This window comes from Ambystoma mexicanum, chromosome 6p (assembly GCF_040938575.1).
Source record: "Ambystoma mexicanum isolate Mex_15411 chromosome 6p, UKY_AmexF1_1, whole genome shotgun sequence".
Taxonomy (NCBI): domain Eukaryota; kingdom Metazoa; phylum Chordata; class Amphibia; order Caudata; family Ambystomatidae; genus Ambystoma; species Ambystoma mexicanum.
This window is the reverse complement of record NC_090935.1, coordinates 604,385,659-604,413,651: the sequence shown is the minus strand read 5'-3', so window position 1 is coordinate 604,413,651 and position 27,993 is coordinate 604,385,659. Positions and strand designations below refer to the sequence as shown.

At 46.9% G+C, this 27,993-nt stretch overlaps 1 protein-coding gene across 1 annotated transcript; it reads left to right on the top strand.

Moving 5' to 3' along the window:
• Positions 1 to 2: 2 nt before the first annotated feature.
• On the top strand, positions 3 to 27,676 carry F2RL1 (F2R like trypsin receptor 1). The gene is made up of 2 exons (XM_069627446.1): positions 3 to 388; positions 25,364 to 27,676. Exons 1-2 carry the CDS (start codon positions 298 to 300, stop codon positions 26,458 to 26,460), a joined length of 1,188 nt encoding a protein of 395 aa, XP_069483547.1. The 5' UTR covers positions 3 to 297; the 3' UTR covers positions 26,461 to 27,676.
• The last annotated feature ends 317 nt before the right edge of the window (positions 27,677 to 27,993 follow it).

The following is a 27,993-nucleotide window of genomic DNA, read 5'->3' as shown; positions in this document are numbered from 1 at the left end:
GGGCGGGCACCCGCAGCAGCCTGTGGAAGTTTCACTTGAAACTTGACATGCCTGCCACGAACCTCGAGGGGGGTGGGGTCACCTAGGCCCTCGAATTGGGAGGGGCTGGCCGGGGATAGTGCGAGAGCAGTCGCTGTGAATGCAGTTCTCACTTGAGTAAAGAAGCCAGTCAGAGACTAGCAGAAGGAAGCCCGCCCCGAGGAGAGAGCGGGGACACCGAGCCTTAACCGAAGAGAGGCTACACCGGGCAGCAGCCCCATCACCAGGCACAAGAACCCGCGATACCCCCCGAAAGTCATGCGGATCGGCTCGGGGGCAGGGGTGTGGTGGTCGCTGCTGTTGGCGCTGGCCCTGGGACTGGGCGAGGCTGCTGTGGTTGTCACTGCAGGTGAGTGAGTGCCCGGGGTCATAGGGTCACTGCGTCCCAGGCGGTTATGAAGTGTAAACACACCCGTCAAAGGGCGTCAAAGATTCTTTGTATAATAACCGGTGGGGGCAGGAAGGTGTTACTAAAATAGTCAATTGTTGCAGTGGTTGTATAGCATGGGAAACCTGGAAGTGAAGGCCCACGCATTCTATCGAAAGATAGCCAATCGTGTGCATGAAATAACCAGGTGTATAGTCCTACCTGCCAAGCGGCCGTGTGGCACTTCAGATCACAAGACAGCACTGAATGCAGGCACACATTTGAAGTATTTGGGAACGCAGTGTGTTGCTCAATGAAGTTGGCATCCGTGCCCTGATCATGGAGTGAATTAAGCAGTGCGCCACGACACGGCCTTCTCACTAATCATTGTGACCACCCGAAGGCTGGTCCGTTGGCATGTACAGTCCGCACTCCTGGTTGCATTCCGTAAGTGCGCTTGGCACGATCTCCTCTACGGGTTCATATGCGCTTTGATCATTTTGTGTCCATTTTTTTTGTGTACCAAAATGTAATGCTTTGATCTGCTGTGTGTGCCTCTGGTGGGATTTGGTCATCTAAATGAAGTAGTGAAAGGGACGGCGGGGGTGCTGCGTGTGGTGCCTCAGCCTTTGTTTGTGGGGCATGGTCCTTGAGTGTGTCGCCGAGGGCGAGGAATGGCTATAGGAACGCGATTGTCTTGGTCCCGTTGTTGGGCCGTTTCTGCCGTGAGAAGGTGGTTTTGTTTTTTTTAACACCCGTGCGGGGAAGGTCAGAATGTTTTCCCGGCGGATTTGTCATGAGGATGTGAATGATCACTAAGTGGCCGCTAATCCGTGTCTGGGAGACGCACACTAACTGGCCCGTTTCTGTGTGACAGGGTGCCATGGAATGCACGGCGGGAGATTCTTGTTGAATCAGGGGGACTTGTGGTCTCCGAGACTAAAGCTTTCAGCCGACGCCACACCCATCGACTGCTACCGCAGGGCACTGCTCTCGGGTGCAAGATTTCTTCCCTGGCATCATGGCCCAACGTTGCTGTGTTTTTATTCGCCATGAAGCAGCTCAGGCCTTTATCCAGGCGTTCTCTTTTCCGCCTCCCCAGTGTATAGCGACAGTGACACGCGAACAGGGTGGGACTGGGGCATCGGGCACCAATGGAAAAGTGGCCCACAGTTGCAAACGCTGGTAAAAACTACTAGCCATAGGGTTAAGCAATTTATCAAACTGGCCCACACTACTAGCATTTTGTGCTTTTCGTTCGGCATTGTCCTGTAGGCCAGACAGAGCCTGCCTGTGAAGAAATCTACAGCACAACTTCTCACATGCCTCTAAAAAAAGGCTTTAGTTAGTATTTATTTGGCACTCCTTTTTAATTAGTCTGAAGCCAACAAATGCCCTCCTACCCGAATTCCACAGGGCATGTGTTGCCCTGCCCCACACACCATTCAAATTAAAGCACTTCTTCTGTAAGAGGACGTTTTTAATATGGGGGGGGGGGGGGCATTAAAGGCTTTGGCAATGGAACTCGTAGGCTACTAGCTATTGGTTACTGTTTCAATTAATCCGAAAGGCCGCAAAATTACCGGTTTGTGCCACAGCGAAGGCACATTTTTTTTAATAGAAGTGGGGAACCATTGGGAAGACACAGGATGTGTACCTCCTCCTCACCCACCCCCAACATCTGGTGTCCTGTCTCCCCATGTTGTCGGTAGCTTGCCATCAAAAAACGCAAGAGATGATTTAGGGAAAAAACAAGAAACTTTATTTCGTACCTACACAATATTGTGCACAGAAGGCGATGGGGCACGAGGAGCAGATTAATGCTGCTGTTAGTAAGAGTAGTATTCTGCATTTAAGTTGCTTTATTGCAGTGCTTTCCAAATATGTGTTCTACTTAAGTTGCATACAAAGGGATTTTATTATTTTTTTAAGCATTTGGCGATGCAGTCACTCCAGTAGAAAGTAACACAAATCTCCGCCTGCAAGATGGCACTACAAGTTCAGCCAGTGGCGCAACAACATTGAGTGCCCCTCCCCCGCCCCCCAAAAGAAACATTCTGGGCTATTTTGAGTCAACCTGGCTTGACATACAGAGCCGTGGCCAGGCAGAAAGAACAAGACACAGAAGATAGACGGCGCCTGGGCTTCGCTGTTAGCAAGGGTCCTGCAAGTACTTATGTAAAGCATATAGCTGTTAGCACCTGCATACATTTTTAGACAATTGAATTTGTGATGTGGGGATAGTACTTACACGCCAGGGGAGTGATTGGAAGGGTAGATAGGGGACAGGAGACCGCTCATTCTCACAGCGCTCCTTAAGTGGGTTCTTTCAGACTTAAATGAGAGAGTTAACTGCTTGTAACATTGAAGCTGCACTAGAATAGTCTCATTAAAATGCGTAAAGAAGTTGGATGCCCCACAAAAACACAGTTGTCCCTCCCCTAGCGCCTCTGAAGTTGGCGCCTCCCGAAATGTAGGTTTCGTTGCACCCCAGAGTTCAACATTTGCTTTGGGCACAGTGTTCACCCTGCAGGACACATGTCTAGCCCTTGCCTCTATCATCTTCTGTGTATTAATAATTGAATTGAATCATACTATTGTTATTACAGGGAGTCAGTATTCTATGACACGCACAGAGGTGAGTATTATGCCATAGATGTTTATTAAATTATAGCTTAAGAACAACACGCTTTAAAACTACATTTCTCCAAACCACTCCCAGTTCCAGTGTCTCTCTAAATGGTTCATCCTTCTGCTATTGGTCCTCTTTTCGAACACTATTATATTACTCCTTCGGCCTCCCTGGGCAGAACAATCGTGAAAGCCTTAACTCCCGGCAACAATCAAGACCAAATGGATCATCCAGAAAACTGTCTGGGGAAATTCTGGTGCTGAAAAAGAAGGGAAGAGGGAGCAAGGTCAGGTGGGATGGGAACCTATTCGCCTCTTGGCCATTAATGGAATCCAAACTCTTTCATAACCATGTTAGGATTAATGGATAGTCTGTGTCATTGCATGGCGCCAGAGGCTTCTTATTACGCCTTTAGAGGCCTTGTGAACCACAGGCTTGCAGTAAAAGCGATGACCAACCTAGCCAAATACATAATGTCTTCCTGTCTGGCACCTACACCAAAAGTCTTTGGATGCCATGTAACTATAGGAAGGAGCCAGCAGATACAAATGCCTATCCATGGCAACGTCCTGTTGCAGCAAGCTCACCTAGCTGATGTCAGCGAGGAAACCGGTTGAGGCCTGCAGATAGATGGGCACATCTTGTCTGTGGACCCTCTAAATGAGGCGGTTCAGTTTTCATACCCTTTGAGGTATTTCACTACACATTAGGTCATTGAGAGCAGGCAGAGAAAATAAAACCGATGGACTTTGTTTTTTTGCATCTAGAAACTCAAAGTGCCTCGCGTTGGAGTAAAAGATTTGTCCTACAGATCCTGGTTCAACAAGAAATCCAACCCATCGAGCTGACTAGTTTAGCTGAGAGCTCCTGCATAGCGGAATGTGAATTATTCCGGCATTCCTGGAACCAAGTTAACACCCTAAATGTTATGCAAAGCCTAGCTCTGGGGATTTAACAAAAAGTATCCCTCGTGGAAATCTACCAAATGGTGGAACCCAATCACCCTCCAAACGATGAAACCCAGGTGTAGGGGGTGGAAACCGTTACACTCCGACAGTACAATGTGATTGCAAGGAAGCTAAAAGGTCAACAAATGACACTATGCATGTAGGCAAGGGACCCAAACTCCTCTGGGATCCAATGCAACCAGGTCTTCCCAGCACAGGGGAGTCAGGCTTGCTTGATAGTCCAGAAGATTCTGCTGCAAGCTCTCTCCCTTGCCCATCTATCCCTGATCTCTCTCATGCCAAAATGGAGTGGGCACCTGGCATTACCATGATCAACGGAGAGCAAGGGTTTTGATTACCAAAGAACAGTTCTGCTTGGGGGTATTAACCAGCTTCCCTGCGATCATCCAAAAGAAAGTGGGGGTCGGGGTGTAGTTACCCCCCCAAACCGCGAATTAAGGAACCCATGGCCATTGTGAACTGGTCTGGCTGGCTGTAAACTGAAATATCTGGGAAATTAGGTGTTCAAATGTTCTGAAATGGACCTCAGCACTTTTTAAATTTTTTTTTTAAATAATTGCTGGGCAGAGAGGCCCCAGCCTCCACATCCCCCAAGCACCTTATTTAATACACGTAGCCAAACCCCCATGTATTTATTGTAAAATGGTGCAAACGGTGAACTTTTTTTTTTCCCCCAAAAAATATCTTTGATTTTCGACCACACTGTTTTTGTATTTGTTTTTTCAGGTGATACCGTTTCCATCACTTGTTTGCCACTGGATTCTGGGACCCTGGTAAAGACGGTCCTTGATATTGATGCAATTCTGTTGGCAAAGGTTCACTGTCAGATTGGAGCCAACTTGATCTTGTGCCACCTAGTTTATTGATGTATCTTACTGTGGTCTGTGAGACTATCACAGACCACGAAGGGCTCTGCAAAAATCCCCCAAAGTATATGTGACAAAGAGATGCCCCCCCAAGATCATTGACCTTCAGTCAAAACAGAACCGCACCTTTCTTTCAAACCTCTTAGGCTGGCATTTGATTCTAACCAAAGATCAGGATGAAAGTAAAAATAGTTCTGTAGTCCAGTCCTCTATTTTGGCTGGTTCTTCCCTTGCCTTTTTTTTTTCTTCCAGAGAAGGAACTTCAATCTGAGTAGTCTAAACCTTTGCGATGAGCAGAGGCATTGTTGGGGGGGGGGGGGTCAAGGAGGCTATAGCCCCTGATCCTTTGGTTGTAGCCCCGGATAGAATCTCAGGAGCTACAGCCAAAAGGCTAGCTAGCCCCCAGTCCTGATGGTTCTGACATCACTGTAGCCCCAGGTCTTTTCCAGACCTAGCAACACCCCTGGCGATGAGCCCTTCTTTTCAACCTCTGAAGAGCCCGGCAGTTCAGTAGAGTTGCAATACTATGGATGATGGTCCTACAGTCCTCCCTGTATACCTTTGCAATCACTACTGGTTGTGAATCTGCCCTCTTGAATTCCCATTTTATCTTTGCCACATTGTATTTGGGGATACACAAGGTGGATTTCCTGCAATCAATGACACACCCCAAAAACTCTATGCTCTGAAAGGGTAGCACATCTGATTTTTGTTTTCCCCGGCGCCCTTTTGATACTGAATGGCACCCAACCTCAATACATCTCTCAACGCAGAGATCGTTCCCGTCTTGGATACAATGAAGGCACTCTGGACACCTGTGTTTGATCACTGGTCCGAAAGATTTGTCCTTCTTCTGGATCAAGAACTTGTTGCTCACAAAACGGGAGATAACTGGGAGCCGTCTCCACCACCCTCTTCCTCAAATATGCTAATTCCTGCAAAAGTTAGCTGCTTCTTGGAAGACCCTTGGATGCGTGGAATTGAAATCTACCAGAAACTGCTTGCAAAACTCTCTCTTAAGAAACACCTAATGAATTTTGAAAGCAATCCTGAACTGATGGTTTGGGCACTCGAGATTTGGGTAACTAGCCCTGTCTGAAAGGGCACTGTCCAGATTTTTACCTGAAACCTCTGGATTTGAAAGATTGGCCCCTCTTGGGGGAAGAACGGTGGAGAACACTTTCTGGAAGCCCACATCAGTTGTTGATGTCTCGGGTGCATGAGGAAAAGCTGGATGTACAGTTTCTGCCATAGTTGCCTCTGGGATACACTATAGGGTAACACTACAGGAGCATGGGCACTTTGTGTCTTCCACAGAAGCAAGCCTATGTATATGGGTGCACAGTTCTTTCACAATGGCCTCCAAACAAGCGATTGTCTCAGTCTCGTTTTCACTTGCCAACCCTCCAGGCTTTGGACTGGTTTTCTGAAGTGCAGTTCTTGTGAGCTCATGTGGCAGAGCGCATTGCACCCAGTTGCTTGCTTCAAGTTCTCCGCCAGAACCAACAACTTTACCACTGGCCCCGAAGCATTGAGCAGCCGACCGTGGCAGGCTACCTCGGCCGTGTTGGACCTCCACATCCCAGATGGCGATCTCCTATATTTGAAAAAGAAAATTATACGTTGTTGGATCTATAGTAGTTGTGGCTTTATTTGGGCAGAAAGGCTGAGGGAACTCTTCTGTCCTTTTTACTACAATGGAGTGCTCCACTTTGTGTTTTAGGTAAGTGTCACCTACTATTCAAAGGCTCTCCATTCCCTGGAATTGGCATGAGTGTACCACATTTGGTTTAAACGTGGGCTCAGCCCTATAGTTTGGAAGACCCAGAGTTGCCATCAACTACCTCTGTGATGCTCAATAAGGGTGCGGGGGGGGCATTATGTAAGTTGACTAAAGAGGTTTCCTTCGATTCCAAATTCTGTCTTAAACATTTTTAAAATGATTCATAGGCTATTTTACACCCTCGTATAAATTCAAGCTGTTCAACTCAGACTTTGCAGGCTTGTGCCACATCACTGATGCACATGTATTACACATGTTGTGCTCATGTTCTGCATTGTGAATGTCCTGGTAGGAGGTCTTTCGGGTGATGTCCAAAATATCTGGGTTTAGGTATTGCCTCGAACATGTCTCTTTGGGGTGGTTGGTAAAATGTCCACTACCAGCACATATGTCTTAATCTTGGTGCACTGCTAACCAAGCGATGCCTTCGGTTCAGATGGAAGCGTAAAAGCCCTCCCACGTTTTGATATGTGGTTCTTTGATGTACTGTGGGCAAATGATGCAGAGAAACTGTACATAACGTGGCTGCCAGGAGCAGTCGACCAAAGGATATATGGTCTGATTTCCGGGGTTATTTACTGGCATCTGCAGCGGTGAACCCGGATTTTGAAGCTGGCCCTGTGGAGGAAAGGTAACTTGTGGTACTGTGGTTTTTGTATTTTTTTTTTTTTTTTAATGTTAATGTTTGATCTGAATACCCTTTGAATCTCTTTTATCTGGGAAGTAGTCTGCTGTGTATTTCTTTGTAACTTTATTTGTATTTTTTTTTTTTTTTAACAAAACGAACCTCCTCTGTGTCCTCTTCAGGATCAGCGTCCTTATCCAATGGATCTTCTTTCTCATCTACTGCGGCCAGAGGCGGAGGTTACTGTTCTGTTCACCCCTTTGCAATGGGTTCAAGCCATATCTTGCCTTTTTTGCTCTTTTGCTGCTCTGCGACCCTCCTCTTGGCCTGGGGGACTGGTTAGTGGTAGCAGCACGTCACTAAAATAAGCTCCCAAACCTATCCTCGACTTGATGTTTCAGGCTCAGGATTTTACTGCACTCTCCCTTGTGCATAACATGCTTCCTTTTGATGGGGGTTTGGTGGCTCTTTTAGGAATTGGAGCCCAAACCCATGCCACAATCATTTATCCCCTCCATCTAGGCGACTGTAATGCATTTTAGTGGAATCTTGTATCCAAAGCTTTATCAATCGAAGTGTAATCTTGGGAAAGGGTAGTAATAGTTTAGGACATAGATTCAGTCAGTGGGAAACATTCCTAAATTCCCCTCCCCAGTCATCTTATAGGTGCCCCTCGTGCTGCCATCCTTGTATCTTCAGTGGGAGCCTCCCACAACACACTTCTGCCCTGTAGCGTCGGGTTCTTTAGATTTGCTGGAGGTGGATTCCATTTCCCACCCATGTTAGCGAGGTAGCACTCCTGTCGATAACCGTGTGTGGAGAAAACCAAAATGTAGCAGGAAACAAAGTGAGCTATTCGTATTCCACTGCAGGCTTCCCTGTGCCTGCAAGAATGCTGTTCTGCACTGCAAGGTGCCGCCCTCTTATCTCTGCGCCAGAGTGCCACTGCACTGAGGGCACCAGTGCAGCTGATTTCCCATCTTGTTTCTCTACCGGGGCAGCGGGGGGTCTGAGGTATACGACAAGAAAATGCAGGAGGCCGAAGCACCAGGATACTTAATTTGCACAGGAGGCGCAAGAAAAGAATTGTACAAGGAACCACTTGGAGAGACTTGGAAAGTGGGGCTATTGGAGGGGCTAGGACTCATTCAGAGGGAGTTGTGTAGAAGGTAGAATAAACGTTTATTTTTTCTTGCTGCTATATTTGAGTAAAGAAGTATTTGCTGGAATAAGCCTCTGTGGCATGCCCTACATTGGAATGCTTCGTATCTAATATCACCTGCTTAAATGCACTAATATATATATATATATATATATATATATTTGTGTGTGTGCAGTTTAATGCAGCCCTGTCCCTCTTCAGAACATCACATCACCAGAATACGTGGCCAACTACCATGGGTTTATCATGCTAATCTTATGCAGAAAAAGACATGCGTGGTATCAGTACCTGACCCACAAACCGGTCAACAACACTTCCATGCCAAAGGGCCTGTCTCCAAGATCAATCCAGGTCACTGTCTCGTAGTGGTCTGGAGGGTGAGTGGCAAGATTGGGCAGGACTTTAAATTTTTTTTATTTTTTTTTTATCTTAAACTTTTTGTGCAAATTGGTCAATTAAAACCTTATACACTTAACATATAAACATTTAAAAACGTTCATTAAGAGCATTAGATTTACAAAAAAACATACAAAAAAAACATATCAATCATTACATTCCAGTCATACACAATAAAATAATTCCACACATTTTCACAAGTTTCCTCTTATATTCCATAAAATATACATATAGAAGCTGTCATATAAGACATACCCTCCAACACCTACTGGCTCAATGCACTAATCCTTAAGGTTTTTACAAGTAGTAGGAAGATTCCTCACTAATATATCTTATCAGTGCTATTATTAAAGCGGTCTGGTTTGCTATTCAACGTTTCTAATCGGGAAAACCTCCGGCTATCGGAGACAGATTTTTTTTTTCAATTTCTTTCCAGATGTAATATGCCGCACCCACATACGACTATTGTTTCAGCTTTGTATATTGCTTCCCAAAATGGGTCCAGTGATACCGTTCTTGAGTCACTCACCAGATCTCTGTACCCTTTATCGTCATATTCTTGGCAACTTATTTTCGTCAGCAAGTGTCTGCTGGTTTCCTTTTGGCACAATCTATCCTGGTACGGTACCACCCACCAGCACCCCAGGTGTTAAAAACGAGGAAGTACATTAAACCGGAGCAATAGGATAAAGTGTAACAAACCTGGATTGCACATTATATTGAATATACCTTCTTTAAAAAAAATGTTCCTACTGAGTCTACTCAAGTTGTTACAGATATCCCACTCTATAGTTCTCTTTTTAAGGTGTATCGTCCTGAGGCATCGGTATCCTGATGTCTTGCATGAACACTGTCGCGTTTCTTTGCAAACCGGTTAGGAATTCATTCGTTTTTATTGTCCATATTTGTAGCAATGATGCTCATTAAACTTTAATCATTCCGTGCAGACAATTTTACTCTTACCAAAAGTTTGCAACACTGTATTTTCATAGGGTGTTTAGGGAGATCAAACCTAATTCACATTTTATGGCTTCGATAGGAATCGTGTTGGGGATTTTAAAGTACAGGCACCATATTTTCCCTTCTAGTTTATCAAACCATGACAAGTGTTTCAACTCTATTGTCTCAAGAGCATACAAAATCCCTGGAACTATACTAGTTTTAAAAAGATGTATAAACCCTTCAAGGGAATATTGCCCCTATCCCCCCCCCTTTTCTATTTATTTATTTAGCCCTATACTGTTTTATAACATTCCACCTACCCAACATTTTATTCTTTAATGAGCCATCATAGACCTTGTTTTTACGGGAGTATTCATGATCAGGATACCTAAATAAGGGTACATGTTGCCCACTTCAATCACCTAATTTGCAATTTCCAAGTGTATCCTTGCTTCTTTGTATTCAATTCTACCTGGATCCCAGGATCATAATTTTGGTTTTCTTTACATTTATCTGCAATTATTTCTTTTAGAAAACTCTTCCAGGGCATTTAGCATGAGCTGCAGGCCTGCTGGGGTTTTGTCCATGATGACTGTCGTCCACATAGGATAACCAGCCTACCTCAAAGTCACTGATTTTAGGGGGGGTAACCACGCACCATCCCTAGATCATCCTTCATATCGGCTACCTACCGATTGTACAGTACCGGCAAGGTTACACAACCTGGTTTCAGCCCCTTGTTTGTACTAACTGGTGGTGTGATGATAGCCCCCTTATCCAGACAGATGGTCACTGTGGTGTCTGTATACATCTCTTTCAGAAAGTGTAACACCCTTGGGCACAATCCCCATTTCAACAGCTTAAGAACATCAATGAAACAGATGTTTAAATGAGTTATTTTTCTTTTTTCTTTTTATTTTTGTTGTCTGATAAAGGTGGTTAGATGAGCTAATGTGCTAAGCCCTTGTCTTAAAACCAGTATTTTGGGGGGGGGAGCATTGAGTTTCTTTGTACAACTCCATTGGTTTATGATTTTTAATAGGGGTGTGCAGAATGCCATGGCCAACGGCCTATAATTACCCGGTTTAGATCTTTCGCTCTTTCCCTCCCCTGTATTTGGACTAATATAGCTTTCTTCCAGCGGTTGGGTATCTTCCCAAATTGTCAGATATTAAAGTACATAACATACCCTGTAGGAAAGCTGTCCACTTCGTTGGATTCCGTCTTATAACAGGATTGGCAAGGCCATCAGTGCTCCTAGATGTATTCATATTACTGATAATGTTCATGATATCAGCTTCACCAAATGGGAAATGCATAGTATTTTGTATCCAAACTCCCATTTTAGGACTCATTACATCATATTCCTCAAAATAGAGATGACTCGCATTCGGCCACTGGTATGATGTTAATATCAGTGTCATATTTTTCCGTCGGATACTGTCTGTAAAGATAGCAGAACATCTTACTATCTGTGGTTTTACATAGTTTGAAGACTTTCCGCCAATTAGCATTATTCGTACTATGACGTGTACCTTAAGCAGTTCTTAAATCTCATTTGGAGGGTTTCTTCCCCCTTACGTTTTTGTTCTCCATCTAAATCATGTGATAGTTAAATGTTCCTAATATCTACCGTAAGTTTCTTTTTCTCATTATGGATGGTTTGATCATACACGTTTGAATGTTTCCTTCCTGATTCTTGTGTAATGCTAATTCTTTTAGTATGGAGGTGGGTTTGCTCTCACACTGCGCACACAAACAAGTTATCAAGCTAGATTGCTTTTGTTAATTTTATTCAGCACGTGTTTCGAGCATCCCGCTCTTCCACTGAGGCTGCATTTAAGTAAATGTAATTGGTAAGTATTTGAAACCAGAAAACCAATATTTGACATAGTAAAACAATTACACGAAAGCCCAGACCCAACTAGTCAAGGCATTTCGAGGTGGTAAGAACAGGCATTTCGAGGTTGAAGTTCACTTTCCTTGTGGGTAATCAGGCAGGTTCCCACTACCGCTTTCACCCGCAGCCCATTCAAACCCCGGAAAAGTTTTGTCCTTGCGCTGCATCTCGTGGGGCCCTCTCTGCCACATTTCTTGTAATTCTTTTAGTAGTTTTCAGGATAGGTTTGATGGATGGGCCTAACCCTGTCAGATCAGGCTCAGCATTATCCGTATTATCAAGAGGGAGACAAAAGGGGACATATTCATTTCCGTCCAATTAATCCGATTCTGTCTGGCTGTTTGAATATTAATGGAACTTTTCATAATGTTTTTTTTGGCATTTTGCCGCCTTAAATGTACATTTACTTTATTTTTGTTCTTAACAAAACGTTCTTCTCTCACTAGCAAGCACGGTTTGGCCCATGTTTTAACCAGGTACTGGCTCCAACCTCTAACCAGAGTTTGGCACATGCCACCACAAATCTTGCCTTGCTTCCTCTGATCTACTTTTGAAAACTTATGGGGTCTATCTTTTGCAGGTCAAACTGCATCTTGTCTGGAATTTTTGGTTTGGGGATAATCCCGAGCCATTGTGTGCCAGACCTCCTGACACCCAGACACAGAATAAATGCAACCCTCTAAAACATCTCAGCACACCGTTTGCAAGGAAAAGAAAGTTTTACTTCCAAAAAGAAAAATACATGTCAGCACGAGCATTCAAACTATACTGCCACGGAGCCCACTGGTTAGTTCAAAAGCAGACCAGGCATTTTAAAGCAAAACATCACTTGTGTCAAACAGTGCACGGTATCATCTCTTCATTATCATTGGTGGGGCCCCTATGTACATAGAGGTGACCCCCAAATAATTGGCTGCCATCGCATGTGTCGATCTTCCATGTGGACCTTGGCCTCTATAAGCTCACATCCTAGCAACACAATTGGTTCATTAGATGAATAGAGCTTTCTTTCTACAATTTGAACACGTGGTATGCACCTGGTAATTCAGACGTGAGCTCAGTGGATATTCTCGAGGTCAAGATAGCCCCAGAAATGCGAGAAGTTTTGTTCGATCCCAGACGCTCTGGTGCCCTGCCATGCCTCCCCATTGTAGGCCTGAATTTATCCTTACACACCCTCACAGGACATTCTATTTTGGCTCTCCCTTGGGATTTGCCACATCCCCAAGTTGCCTGTTCCCACACTAATCAATCGACAGTCGAGGGATTTAGGAGTTTGGATAGGGAGCCTCTGGTAGTTCAAACAGAGAGGCTGGAGTTTTGAGGACGTGAGTGCTCTAAATCTGGGATCCATGTTTTTGCAGAGTCTGACCACCTTCCCTGGTTCTTGTGAAACCATTCTTCAAAACCAGGCACAACCCTACCCGTGCTTTTGTGTGCACATTCCTTTCGGATTATATGGGCCTACAGTGTTAGACTGGAAAGTCTTTTTCTTAATTGATAGAATAACCTTCAATGCTATCGCCAGGAATGGAAGCAGATATTCTTGCTGAGGCCTACATTTATGAATCCCTGGTACTGGGTTCTGGCCATGCAGGGCCTGACTTCTGAAATGGCAGTGGATCAGTATGCCTTCGACACCTAGAAGACTAACATCTACAACCTCTACATTTCCTGCATGCTCGAATATCCCTTCTGTGCACTCTTAACGTATTGCTCTCAGTCTAAACCGCGCGTGGGTACAGGGGAGCTGGACATGCATCCCAGCACCATATATTGTGAACTCACCGATCCTTACTATGCGCATGCCAGAGTTTATTTCTCTTTGCTTTATAATGGAAGTTTTCACTGATACTTAACCTTAAATATGGTTTTGATCGAGCTAGACTGCTTTTTTTTCAATTTTGAATAATTCATATTAATTTGTGCTTGATCAAGCATCTTAAGCCAGTGATCTATAACGCTAGACATTTCTCTGGAAATAAAGACTGTTTGCACTGAGAAGAATCACTCATTGGCTGCTACCTTGAACACATGTTGTTTCCTGGTCTGTGACCTCGATCTTCCGCTGTGCAGTGAAACTCCACCTGCTTTGAATAAAACACTTTGCTGAAGGGCGGTGGCTCCTCCGGACAGCCAGGAGCTGATCCTTTCCCAGGCCTCTTATTAAGCACGCTTGTTTGGACTCGTTTGTAAGGCTGGAGCCCCAGGGGGATGCTCAACATTCTTGGATTTACGTCGATGTAGTAGACGGGCGATCTCCTCAGCCTGCATACTTACCCTTGAAGCTGGAAGGCCCATCTGAGCTTTGACCTCTTTGATCCCTTTTGCTCTACATCTTGACTATGCCAGTAACTGAAGTGCCTTTCTGCTTTATTTTCCGCAGCAGATTTACATTTGCGCAACAGATTCCATTTTTTCTGAGCCAAACATGCACTTAAGACTAGAAGAGCGAACTTTTTCAACCCGGTATCTCTCTAAAACCATAAGAACACCACAATGCCCGATCCAACTTCTATTGTTGCATCTCTTCAATGAAGATTGAAACTTAACTTCATCTCCAGACTATTATATTGAGAGACTGGCAACGTGTACTTTCAACTCACCCGTCCACATAACCAATGGCCCATGACTTTTCATTGCCCAAGGCTTCAATTGATGCCCTTCCATTACTCGCATGTGTTTTGTCATGACCCTTGAGCGATTCGGAAGGGCAGCTGTTGCTTTTGTGCTCAGAGAGTAAAAGCAGTTCGTAGTTTCAAAGGGTGAACATTGATGGATGCCATAATTGCTTTATTCAGGGTTGTCCAACCCCAGGGGTTTTCGGGATACCCTGCATTATTCTACTTTAGAAATGTGCATGCAATGGCTCTACATGTATGCACATTTTCCTTATGAATATTAATGAGGGATACACTGAAAACCCATCAGGATTCCGGCTCTCGCGGCATTCTCCCATTCTGGTTTCTGGTGTGGGGACGGGGTACTACTCTACAGTGGTACATGGGTGCGGATGTGATGGCAGCAGCTCGGGCAAAGGACCCTACTAAACCAAAGGTCAGGCACGCCCTCGATCTAATCATTGAAATAACCCAGAGGCCATGGTAAACTACAATTGATTGGTGTCCCAACATTGGGCAGCGAGCAAGGGACTAGTCATTGACTTATTGAAAAATGCTCATTAGGAATAATCTGTGACCAAATAAAATGCACATCTTATAAACGTGCCTGGTTTTGTTTGGCCTCATCGCTGCACTGTCTTGGCTCAGGCTATGGATGGCTGCTTGCTCAGCATAGCATGGCTGCTTTGTCTTTTAATAAGGATATGACGTTCCCCTGCCACCGCAATGGTTCTTGGGTAAGATTGCTTTCCCTTCAAAACGATTCTTTCTTATTCTATTAATCTTCTGTTTAAGGGATGGGGGTAAGCACTTGGGTAACGCCATTACCCTATCTCATGCTCTTCCCGCCTCGGATTTATTTATTTATTTTATTTATTTGGATTTATAGAGCGCACATCTGCCCGGGGGCATCGTGGCACTAAAGAAGTCTTACTTGTTACAGGCATACATGTATATTCTTCATACATTAGCTGTTATTTCCATACATACAGTGGTGAGAATACAGGTGAGGTAGGGTTAGTTGAACAGCGTGGTTTTGAGTAGTCTATGGAAGGCATGGTATGATTTTTCATTTCTTACGGCGGTGGGGAGTGCGTTCCAGTTTTTGGGTGCTAGGTGTTGAAAGCAGGACCCTTCGGCTTTGCTTCTTTTAAAGGTGGGTACATAGGTATGGTTGGTCACGGGCGTGGCCAACCGCCATGTAGAGCGGACGTGATTTCGGTACGCTCCGCACGATGAGCTATTGATAAGCTGTTTTTCCCTGCATTCAAGCCGGCCTTAGCGTCTTTAAATCACCCCGAGAGCTGCCAGCTGTGACGAGAACCTCCTGGACCCCTCGCATGCGAAGGTGAAAGCCCGGGAGCCGAGGAGAGAAGACCGCGCATCCCACGGCGCGGACAGCCAAGATGGCGGCTTCCATCTGCTGAGCCCGGAGAGCCCAGCGCCAGCTCGCCCTCCGAGAGAAGGCCGTCCTACGTCGCCAAGTGGAATGGTGGGGGGGCGCCCCTGCTGACCCCCCCGGCGGCCACCCCAACGGTAGGCTCGGGAGCCCTGGGCCCGAGGACGAGAGAGCGACTGGGGCGGACGAGGGCGCCCGCCGGCCCTGCTGCAGGAACCACGGGGATCGAGGCCCGGCCGGAGCTAGAGACCGCGCACTACATCGAGTGCGAGCGCCGGCCACCTCGCGCTGCCCCCGGTCGGCGCTGCCACCGGAGCTGCACTCACCATCCATCCTCGCCTTGGTGTCCACAAACCACCCCGAGAGCTGCTACCAGCGACGAGAACCTCCTGGACCCCTCGTACGCGTAGGTGGAAGCCCGGGAGCCGAGCGGAGTGGTCCGCGCACCCCATGACGCGGACAGCCAAGATGGCGGCTTCCATCTGCTGAGCCCGGCGCCAGCTCGCCCTCCGAGAGAAGGCCGTCCTACGCACACCATCCATCCCCGCCCGAGTTGCGCTTCGGCCCGGGCCCCCCTGCGTCCCGGGGGCGGGTTGCTTGAACCGCGATACTCGGAGCGGGCAGCCACAGAGAGGAGCCTCCCCCGAGCACCGAGAGAAGCAGCTTAGGTCGGAACAAGAGGTCTCCCACGAACCACCATATAAGGCCCGGCTCGGACCTATCGCACCCGGCGGAGCTTGGAGGCCCTCGGACCGGCGCCGGAGCGCCAGACACCCCGCAGGAGGGCCCAAAGTGCAGACCATAACCTTACGAGTGCCGGAGGACAGTAAGTGGGCGACCTCTACAGTGGGCACTAAAAACTCGCCGTGGTGAGAGGATGTCCTACTTGGACAAGCCTACGGGGAGGGGAGCCAGGTCTAAACAGCGGCAGACCACCCTGGACGCTTACACAGCCCCCGAACCCCCCAGTCCTGAGTGCCCAACCATGGCGACTGCCGCTGGGGACGCGAGCCCTACTCCAGCGACGCCTGAACCCACCAACTCGCAACTCTTGGAGGCCATCAAACTAATCCAAACGACCATGGTGAACAAAATTGACGCAGTGGCCATAGATCTGGGACTCCTCCGCCATGACGTCCGCTCCCTGGCTGATAGAACTGATGCGCTCGAGACCCAAGTACGTGAGAACTCCGAAGCGAACACCCAGCTTCTGCACGACATGGAAGGCCTCCAGCAAACGGTCAAGAATCTCGAGGACAAGATGGAGGAGGCCGAAGGGAGGGCCCGCCGGAATAACATCCGGCTGCTCGGACTGCCTGAGGGCATCGAAGGCTCGGACCCCACCAACTACGTGGAAAACCTCCTGCTACAGGAGATTGGCGCAGAGAAACTATCGCAGGGGTTCTCCATCGAAAGGGCTCATAGGTCGCTTGCCAAGAGGCCCCCGCCTGGAGGCCCACCCAGGCCTATGATAGCAAAAGTATTAAATTACAGAGATCGCGAGGTCGTCCTGGCGTACTCTCGGTCAGGGGGCCAGATATTGAGAAATTCGGCCAAGATCGCTATTTACCCAGACTATACCTTTCAAGTGCAGATGAACAGGGCTCAGTTCACCTACACCAAAGCCAGGTTGAAGGCCGCTGGTTTGAAATACATGCTCCTATACCCTGCAAGGCTGAAAGTAATACATAAAAACAGAGCCCACCTATTCGACACGCCGGAACTGGCCCGGGACTGGATGGATGAGCAGCAACTTCCAGACATAGAAGGCAAGAGGCGCAAGCCGCACTGATACACCCACCTAGACTGCCGTATCGCATCGCACCATAAGATCATTGCAACACAACCCCGAAGCAGCTGGAAGGATCCTATCACGCGGAACACCGAGGTTTTAGCTCCCGCAACCCCCCAGGAGCTTGTTCTCTTTTCTTCTGTGTTTTCAGGGTACGTTTACCCACCTGTAGGGCACCCGAAGACCATGCCAGGTCCTAGGGAGCGGAAACGGGACAGTCACGACAAGGAATACCTCGTCAGACCAGTTATCGGTTGGGAAAGTTTTTTCTTAGGGAAAGGGGAGCCAGAAATCCGCACCCTAGTTGGGAACCCTAAAGTTGAAATACCGAGACCGCAGGACTCCTTCAATACCACAGCATCTCTAACGAGACCGAGCCAAGGACCAGAACAAGTGAGAGAACACCACCACGACTATGGCTGAGAAAGTAAAAGTTATGACATGGAACGTCAGAGGCATGAATAGCCACGTGAAACAACGAAGAATCCAAACATACCTGCGACGATGCAAGGTAGGGATCGCCATGCTTCAGGAGACACACCTAACAGAGGCTAAACTGACAGCGCTAGCCAAAACCTGGCGGGGGACCTTGGTGGGATCCTCCTACTCCTCATATGCTAGGGGGGTCCTGGTGTGGATTAACCCGTCAGTCCCTTTCAAAGTCACGGACACCAAAACGGATAACGAAGGTAGGATGGCACTGGTGCAGGGTACCTTGGAGGGAAGAGACCTATGCCTGATTAGCACCTATGCGCCTAACCATGACGCCACGGCTTTCTTCCACTCCCTGAGCTCTAGACTATGCCCCCACGTAAATTGCACCATGATCTGGGGTGGGGACCACAACTGCACTTTAGACCCCCTCAAAGATAGGTCAGACAACAAACACTCCCGCCCGTCCCCCCCTGCCAAGATACTATCCAAACTGATTTCCCACCTGTCACTTAGCGACCTGTGGAGGGAATTGAACCCGGAGAGACGGGAATATTCCTTCTTCTCCCCGCCACATAACGTCCACACCAGGTTGGACTACATACTGGTCAGCCAGGAGCAGCAGGCCACTTTCAGCGAGGCACAATACTTACCCAGAGTACTATCAGACCACTCACCCCTGTCGGTCACCTGGGAGATACACCCGCCCAGACCCCCGATCCCTACATGGAGACTGCGAGCAGAAGCATTGCTTGACGCGGCCTTCAGGGACCACGTACAAGACAGCACAGACGAATACTGGCTACACAATCTAGGCAGCGTAGAATGCATTAGCACCGCTTGGGAGGCATATAAGGTGGTTATGAGAGGGGACATGCTGGCAGCAGTAGGGGGGACTCAAAAGGTCATTACGAATGCCCTGGCTAAAGCAGAAAGTAGGCTGGGGGAGCTGGAGAACAAGGCAAATCCGACTCCCGAGCAGGTACGGGAAATAATAATACAGAGACAGGCCTGTCTGTCGCACTGGGAGTCCCTGGGGAAATTAAGCTACGCCAAACACACTGAAAGGACACACGCCCTAGGAGACAAGCCCGGCAAACTCCTGGCCTGGCTGTACAAAAGGGAAACCCCTAGGACCCCCATCTGCCACATCCTCAGACCAGATGGCACTCCGGTGCACACCCAGGCTGAAATTAACATGGTCTTCGCAGAATACTACCAGGACCTGTACTCCAAAACCCCGCCCTCGCTAGATACCGGGATCGAGGACGCCCTAGATTGCATAGAGTTACCCAAACTAGACCCACAGTTGGCCGTAGCCCTAGAAGACCCAATCACCCCAGACGAGGTCAAGGCAACCATTAGATCTTTACCTTCTGGGAAAGCCCCAGGTATGGATGGTCTCCCGGGGGAATTCTATAAGACATATGAGGAGACCCTGGCCCCTCTGCTGGCACAAGTGTACAATGAGGCCTTTGACTGCGGCATACTCCCTGACTCCATGAGGGAAGCAATAATCATCCCCTTGCTGAAGCCCGGCAAAGATGGCACGGATTGCGGTTCATATAGACCTCTCTCTATGCTAAATGTCGACTGCAAAATACTGTCGGCACTCCTCGCTAATAGACTACGCAAGGTGATCCCCCTGCTGATTCACCACGACCAAACTGGCTATGTACCCGGGCGCTCTATCACTGAAAATTTACGCAGGTTGCACCACATCATATACCGCACCGAGCAAGACACCCAGAAATACGCGGTGGCATCTCTAGACGCCACCAAGGCCTTTGATTCGGTTAAGTGGGAATGGTTATACGCCACCATGGCTAAGATGGGCATTGGACCCGCCTTCCTCAAATGGACCCAGTTGCTTTACACACACCCCGAGGCCAGAGTGCGTACCAACAAGACGTACTCCGACAAATGGCCCCTCCACAGAGGCACACGACAGGGATGTCCCTTATCCCCCATGCTCTACATCATTGCTGCAGAGCCTGTGGCCGCGTACATCCGGCAGGAATACGGTGGAGGAGGCATTATACTAGATGGAGTGACACACCTCATCTCCATGTACGCGGACGACACTCTCCTCTACCTTAACGACCCTGAGCACCTCCTGCCCTACATCTTGGAGACACTTGACTGCTTCCAAAAACACACAGGCATCCAGATAAACAAAGACAAGTCGTGTCTCTACCCCCTCGCAGCGCTATACAGCAATGAGGGCGGATCCCTGCCCCCACTGGCTCTACAGTGGCAGGTAACGTCCTTCAAATACTTGGGCATTGCCATACACCGTAGCCCGAACACTGAACACATCCTCAACACAGTCAGAACAAAGGATGCACTCACCAACTCCATGGCTTTCTGGGGAAAACTTCCTCTCTCCGTGGCAGGAAGGGCAGGCCTCCTCAAAATGGTAGCGCTCCCACGCCTGCTACATTGCTTCACCAATGTCCCCTACAACATCCCCTCAGCCTTTTTCAGAGACTTGAACAAACTCTGCAGAGAATTCCTGTGGCAGGGAGGAAGGCACAGGGTGGGGCTTGACATCCTCCAGAGACCCTACGAGAGGGGCGGACTGAAGGTCCCTAATTTCGAACTATATTTCCTGGCCAGCCAATTGAAACACGTAATGCACTGGATGGCGGATGAAACCACCACTGACACCAGACTTCTCCAGCCGGCTCTGCCACTACTGCTACTTCGAGACTTGTTGTGGGTCGAGAAAGGGGCCCCACAGCGTCACCCATACCTGGCCAAGTTGGGAACTCAGCTCTGGAAGAGGGCCTGTAAGGCTGTGGGGCTGCGAGACCCTTACTCCCCACAGATCCCCATCGCTGCAGTAATGGCGACACCCTCTTGGGGGCACACCGAGGCTCGATCAGTATGGGAGCCTTACGGGGTGGCGACACTGGGCGACCTCGTGCACGAACACGAACTTTCTTCATTCCCCGACCTCTGCGAGCTGACGGGCCTGCCCACCGGGCAGTTCTTGCTCCACGGGGCAGTAACTCGGGCCTTAAGGAAGAGATGGCCTGAGGCAGACAATCAATTTACTGAGAACGAAACCATCGAAACATTGCTGGACACTGCCGAAGGAGGCCACGAAACCTCCAGAATATACGAGGCCCTATTACAGGCAACGACAACGAATGAACTAAAATGCAAAAAGAGATGGGAGAGCGAAATGGGCCTCGTGTTCGAGGACAACACATGGGAAAAGATCACCCACTACCATAAAAAGACCTCCAGGAACGCTCGCCTCCAATTAATACAGCTATACATCACGAACCGAGCCTACCTTACGCCTGATGCCATATCTAAGTTCAAGGGGGCCACGCCACAAACATGCCCCAAATGCCATGCGCCACAAGCAGGAATGACTCATATGTTCTGGAGCTGCCCCGCGGTCCTGAGGTTTTGGACCCAGGTGCGAGATAGGGTGGCGCTGGCCGGGATTGAAGTTGAAATTCACGAACCTGCAGCTTGCATACTGGGGACATACAGGCGAAGCACTAAGAACAAGCCCCTAAATAGACTTCTGGACTTGATTTACATAACAGCAAAAAGGCGCATAGCCATGGGTTGGAAGAGCACAAGGGGACCTAGTGAGGCCCTTTGGTGGTACGACCTCAAGAGATGGGCCGCCGCGGAGACGGCGGCTTGGGAAATGGCCATCCAGGTACAAAAACTTGACTCCAGTGCAGATCTTCTCCGCTGGGTAGAGCTAACAGAACCGCTACTCCGCTCAGCAACAACGGACAGCACACCAAACAGTCCTGGCGGTCCCTGCTCGGCACACGAGCCTATTGAAAACTGAGGCCTAACCTGCGGTCTCGAGGGGAGGGGGGTGGGATGGGTGGGGAGGGATTGTTAAGGTTGTTGTTGTTTTTTCCTCTTCTTTTGTTATTACATATATTACACCGCCAAGCCGAAGCGCTGTTTGTTATATGTCTTGAAAAACCAATAAAGATTTTTCAAAAAAAAAAAAAAAAAAAAAAAAAAAAAAGGTATGGTTGGTCATGTGTGACCTGGTAGGTCTAGTGGAAGTATGGGGGGTGATCCTTTCAGAAAGATAGGGTGGGGCATTGGCAGAGAGGCATCTGTGCGTGATGGCCATGGATTTGAATAGTATGCGCTCTTTTATAGGTAACCAGTGTGCTTCTTTTCTGGGCTGGGAGATGTGCTCCCTTTTTGGGATCATCTCTGCTACTAACTATAAGGAGCCAGAAAAGGCACTACTTGTTCTTTCCTACCCTGACTGGACGGTTATGCTGCAACTTTAAAATTAAAGAACTACAGATGCAAACTGGACAAAAATATACTTTGGGCACAAATTGAATCCGGAACCCTACTCTGATGCAGAAAGAAATTCAAAGGAAATGCCTAGATGCAGGAAGCAGGTCTCGCCGCTGCGTTCTGAGCAACACTGCTTGGGCAGACGTGGTGTAGCTGTGTTGAGGAAAGAGACCTGTTCGTTTGAGATGTGTGTGTGTGTGTGTCTTTCTATGGGTACTATAACAATGTCAAACCAGTGTATCTGTGCCTCCTTTATCCAGCAAGCTACTGCATAAAGTAGGGGTTGGCACTGGGTGTGTATCTTCCTTTTTGAAATGAATGAGTCCACCCCATGTATTAGCAATTCCAATTCATTCACACCAAGCACTATAGGTCCAAATTAGAGCCGTCCATCGCTTTGTTGTGCATAAAGAAATGGGTAGATAATTATGAGGGCAGTATTCTCCCACTAGAAATGTGGCCCAGAAGCACCAAACCTAGTTTTCTATATCTCTGGTCCCTAGGGCTGTGGCAGAACTCTCCAGCTTCCCGGTGCCATGCGTAAGAAGGCCATCGAGTCCATGTTCTGGGACATGTAGTTTACCTAAACCTATGAGAGAACTACAAGTCCCAGAATCTAAAAGGGGGGGGGGCCTGACTGGCTATGTTTATGTTTATTGAATTTATATAGCGCTTTATGCCAAAGCGCTTATCCTTCCCAGAGAACTCGAGAGCTCTGTGTGGGGTGGTTGTTTGAAAATTCATTTTTAAGCAATTTATTGTTTTGAAATGTTTGTAATGGACTCTGGTTTCCCAGTTCATCGATGTTGCCTGTCGCGTGTTACAAAATGATCATGGATCGATTGAATGCAAGTTACTGTTCAAATGTAATTCCTTTTTTGATCTCGTCTCATTGCAACTTTTGTGACTATTCCCATTTCTCCGATTCTTACAGTCCTCTCATTTTGCAGGTCTCTTCTCGATCACATTACAGGGATCGAAATAAATTGTTTGTAGCCTACACAAGCCTAACTTATTTGACACCAATAGCCATGGGGGGAGGGGGTGACTACTTTTGTGTCCTTGGGCCAACTTGTGCCAAATATACCAAGTTGGATTTCACCGTGTGTGCAGGAAGGTAAAAAGGAGCAGTAGAAGCCTTTGGGGAAAAAGAATGGGCAATAGGTAATGGGTGCGTGGGTGTCATAGTTTATAGCTCATGTTGTGGCCTGCGATGTGCTAGCTTGGCGAGGTGAGCAGTCCAATCTACTTAACAATGTGTACTACAAAGGCGTGAATTGGGTAGTGGGGAAGACGTGAGAAGATGGGGAGCATGGCTAAAGGTGGAAGAGGAAAGGAAGAGATAGGAGGGTGCTCGGTGGCCCATATTCTGGTGATTTTAGCGGAAAAGTAGGGGGCAAGGAGGCAATTGAGCAGTTCTGGGGCCAGGTGCATGTCCTGCAGAGGGGAATCCTGAATAGGAGAGTGAAGGATGGGGTGGGAGGCGTGGCAGAGACGGACGGGAACATGAAGGAGCAGGATTGGCAGGTGCATTCTAGGCTAGAGAGATGGTACCTTGTAGGTGGAACCACCGGGTCTTAGACGATTGTAGGAGATTTTTTTTTTTTATTTTTTTTTTAAAATGGTCTTTTAAAACCATCGCCAGCACTAGGTGACGAGTTAAAAGCCCAAAATCCTAGGCGACAAGAAAACGACATTTAAAAAAAAATCCCAACATAGCAGGTGAATGGTGCAATCTGCAAAGCGCAATTGGTACATGCATTGTTGGAGCTTAATAACAGGATCTCGGTTATTGGAAATGGGGCACGTGGTAGTTCTGCTTTGATGGGGAAATGGGTCGGAGGGAGTAGTTGGGCTGAATTGGCGTCCCTGGCACTTGGCAGGCTCCAACAGTGCCAAACGGGACCTGTGCTAGTCATCGCAGCCTTTGTTTATGGACACCAGGTTTTGGTCAGTTTCTGCAAAGGGTTTACTGCATGCGACATGGGATGAGAGGGGCCAAGAGGGAGCTGCCTGTTCGACAAATGGCCGCTCAGATGGGAAATGGACACTCAAACTGGTGTGTCAAATGTCGGACTCTCCAGCTCTGTTCAATCTCCACCAGGGAATGAACCAGAGGTGGTTGGTGTGAGCTGCAGACTACTTGTTGGGCCAAAAATCTGTTACTGATGGAGAAAGATGGCGAATCTGTATGAATGCGCATTTACCTTGATGATGTCTTTATTGCCTCCCTTTTCATAGGTTTTTGATATTGTGTTCCATTTTTGCGTGTGTCTTAGTTGAAACTGGTTGTCGTAAGTGGAGAATAACAGATGTCAATACTTAACAAAAACGTATGAGATGTGCTGTACTATTTCTGTTTTAAGTTTCTGCTGGTTGGTGTGACAAATTCATGTTTGTGTGTTTGTGGGATTTCGTAGAGGTAGATGTATGCTTTTTGAGCAGTCTTCTGAAAGGTAATGACTTAATTGCTGTTATAGACTAGCTCCTGGTGTAACAAAAATGCTTATAGCAAGTGTGCATTCAGCCACTTGTTTCATGAGCACTATGTTTGTCGGTGCATCTGTTCCTTGCACTGAAGTCCTGTTAAAACAAGCATTGGCAAAGCCACCAGTTTCTGCTCTTGTTTATGCATTACATACCCATTTGTCAGACAGTATCCTAATATATCCATGTACTAACACTGTTTGGCAGCCGTTTCGATTTTATGAACAGATCATACCATTAGGGCAGTGCCCAAAAGCCAAAACTGTTTGTTTTTGCCAATGGTTGTTCCCTGTTGGGTTGCAGATAACATTACCGCGGTGCAGGAATTATGCTGATGATTTTCCTGAGGGAAAATGCTGTTACAAGTAACAAAACGGAACTCTGTACACTGCCCCGAAGCTAAACCTAAAACCGACTTGGAACATGGTGTGCTTCACTGTAGTGATAGATGTTTCGCCAAGGTGGTGGGTATACATTTCCTGTATTAGAGTTCTGTGTCCATCTATGAAAATCTTTCTAATTGGGACTGCAATCTTTTCCAGTATTTGTTTGCTTGTAAGAACAAAACATTAGATAAATGTACTGCATAGAGCAATACATCTTTCATTGCATGTTTTTAATGCTAATCTGCCTTTTTTCTGCATTTGAAGGGCGTCCCAATACCACGAAGAAAGGGAGAAGTTTCATTGGACATGAGGTTGAAGGAGCAAATGGTTCTGGGAGAGCTGGATATACGATTGATGCTTTTGCAACCCAAGTCCTCACCGGTGGGTTGACGACGGTTTTCCTTCCTCTGGTCTACATCCTTGTATTCATCATCGGCTTACCAAGCAACGGCATGGCTTTGTGGGTCTTCTTCTTCCGAACCAAAAAGCGTCACCCGGCAATCATTTATATGGCTAACCTGGCCATGGCGGATCTCTTATTTGTCCTCTGGTTTCCTCTGAAGATTGCATACCATATAAACGGCAACAACTGGATTTATGGAGAAGGCCTTTGCAAAGTACTTGTTGTATTTTTTTATGGGAACATGTACTGCTCGATTCTTTTCATCACATGCCTCAGTGTACAAAGATATTGGGTCATTGTAAACCCCATGTCGCACGCCAGGAGAAATTCTCACATTGCAATTGGAGTCTCTGTTGCTATATGGTTACTTATTGTGCTCGGCACCATTCCTTTTTACCGCTACAATCAAACAGCATACATTGTCAATCTTAATATCACAACATGTCATGACGTCCTTCCTCTGGATGTGTTGGCTGTCGACATGTTTCGATATTTCTTGTCGCTGGCAATTGGCGTCTTTTTCTTCCCAGCCGTTCTTACCACGGTAGCGTACGTGCTAATGATCAAAACGCTGAATGCCTCCATAACCGATGAGAATATAGGAAAGAAGCGGAAGAAAGCCATCAAACTCATCTTGACCGTCTTGGTTATGTACCTTGTCTGCTTCACGCCCAGCAATATCCTCCTTGTGGTGCACTATGCGCTGATCAGAAATCAGTATATCGGTAGCGTGTATGCATCGTACATAACTGCGCTTTGTCTGGCCACAATGAACAGCTGTATAGACCCTTTCATATATTATTATGTTTCGAAAGACTTTCGCGAGAATGTCAAAAACACATTCCGTTGCCGGAGCTTACGGACAGTGGAGAGAATGAGAGTATCTTTTAGTTCTATGAAATACTCCAGAAAGTCTCAGATCTACACGTCAAGCTCCACAAAAACAAGCAGTTGCTAACTTCCTTTCGAACCTGTGAGGGCCGGACTCCTTCTGTACATACCTACTGCAGGGTCTCTTTATACAGTGCTCCCATTTCCCTAATAGTGTGAATTTGTAAATTACGTTTTTTCATTTTTTGTGATATTTAAGTAACTTTTGCAGTTATTGTACCCAGTTTTTAAGTGAACCCTTGATTGCATATGGAAACTACTAGGTCCCAGAGATGTTGGTGAATACACATTTTAGGCTACTATAGATATGCATAGTTGACTTTTTTTTTAACTTGTATTTAAAAGACTTTTTGCCCAGTTACCTGTTATAGAACCCTTTCACAGAAGGTTAACCTTTCCTTTTTGGAATCTAAGATATTGGCTCATTGACACGTGTATTTTTGTTTTTGTGTTTGTAGTTTCAGTGGAATGCCTGACAATGCCACGTCACTATCTTTTTTTGTTTTTGTTTATGACTGCCAGCTGATGCAGCAGTCCCACTCTCCGTTGAAATTGAATGCAAAAACTTTAGGGAGTGATGTGTGTAAGTATCCTGTACTTGGTCCACATTGTCATTTCAATGCATCAGAAGGACGTGATGAGCTGCACCAATATGCAGTGGCAATATATTTAGCTCATTGCTCTCTTTACATGCGGTTACCTATTGGTCACCCCTCTCCTGCAGTGTTTTTTTTTTATAAATGTTTCCTTGTTTGGCCCACGTCTCCCACACGGACTCTGGTCCCCATGCCTCAATTGCCCATCTCTTGCCAAATATTTTCAGGACACTGATTATCTTGTGCGGCTTAAGGTTTCATGCTACTGTTTTTCATCAGGGTCCTAAATGACATTATATTCACCTCATCAGTGCTGCATTATTTATTTTTTCGAAATGCCTCCAGTAAACCAGGTCGTGAATAGGAGTTGTCGTTCGCATTGTGAATATTTCAATACTCCAGTGGTATGGTACTCTTAATTGCTGTCACTGCTGGAGAGCACTCCCTTGCACCAGGCCATAATAACAATGTGTTTTTGTATGTTTTAGTTATAAAATTCTGACATTGGGTGATGGCAGTAACTTGGGCATTATGCAGTACTGTCATTTTTTTTCCTCCAGCATTTGATTCCATTATTAAAGGTTCATCAGAGGTCCAATGCACTGTAATGTAAATTCTATTATTTGTATATAGGTTTTATTTTGTAAATGCTGATTTTATAATTAAACCTTTTTATATAAAAAAAAACGACTGAATATTTAATGTATGAACATTTGGGATGTTCAGCTGTGTGGGTGCACGTTCTTTAATAATAAAAAAAATATATATAGATGAAAAACAATGGAGGGCAGGGGGTGTGGGGGTCTGCTTTCTGCTACAGGAGGGAATTTCCCTTATGAACTGCGATAATGAGCATGGTCCACCCTGGCATTATCATGATCCTGCGTGCCCTTCGTATGTTTTTCAGCAGACATTAAGTTTGCTCTTTTCCCCTGTTTGCCGAAGCCACTTCTGGGCAAGGGACATACTTCTGGGCAAGGGACATGTGCTCAAAGTCTAGATAC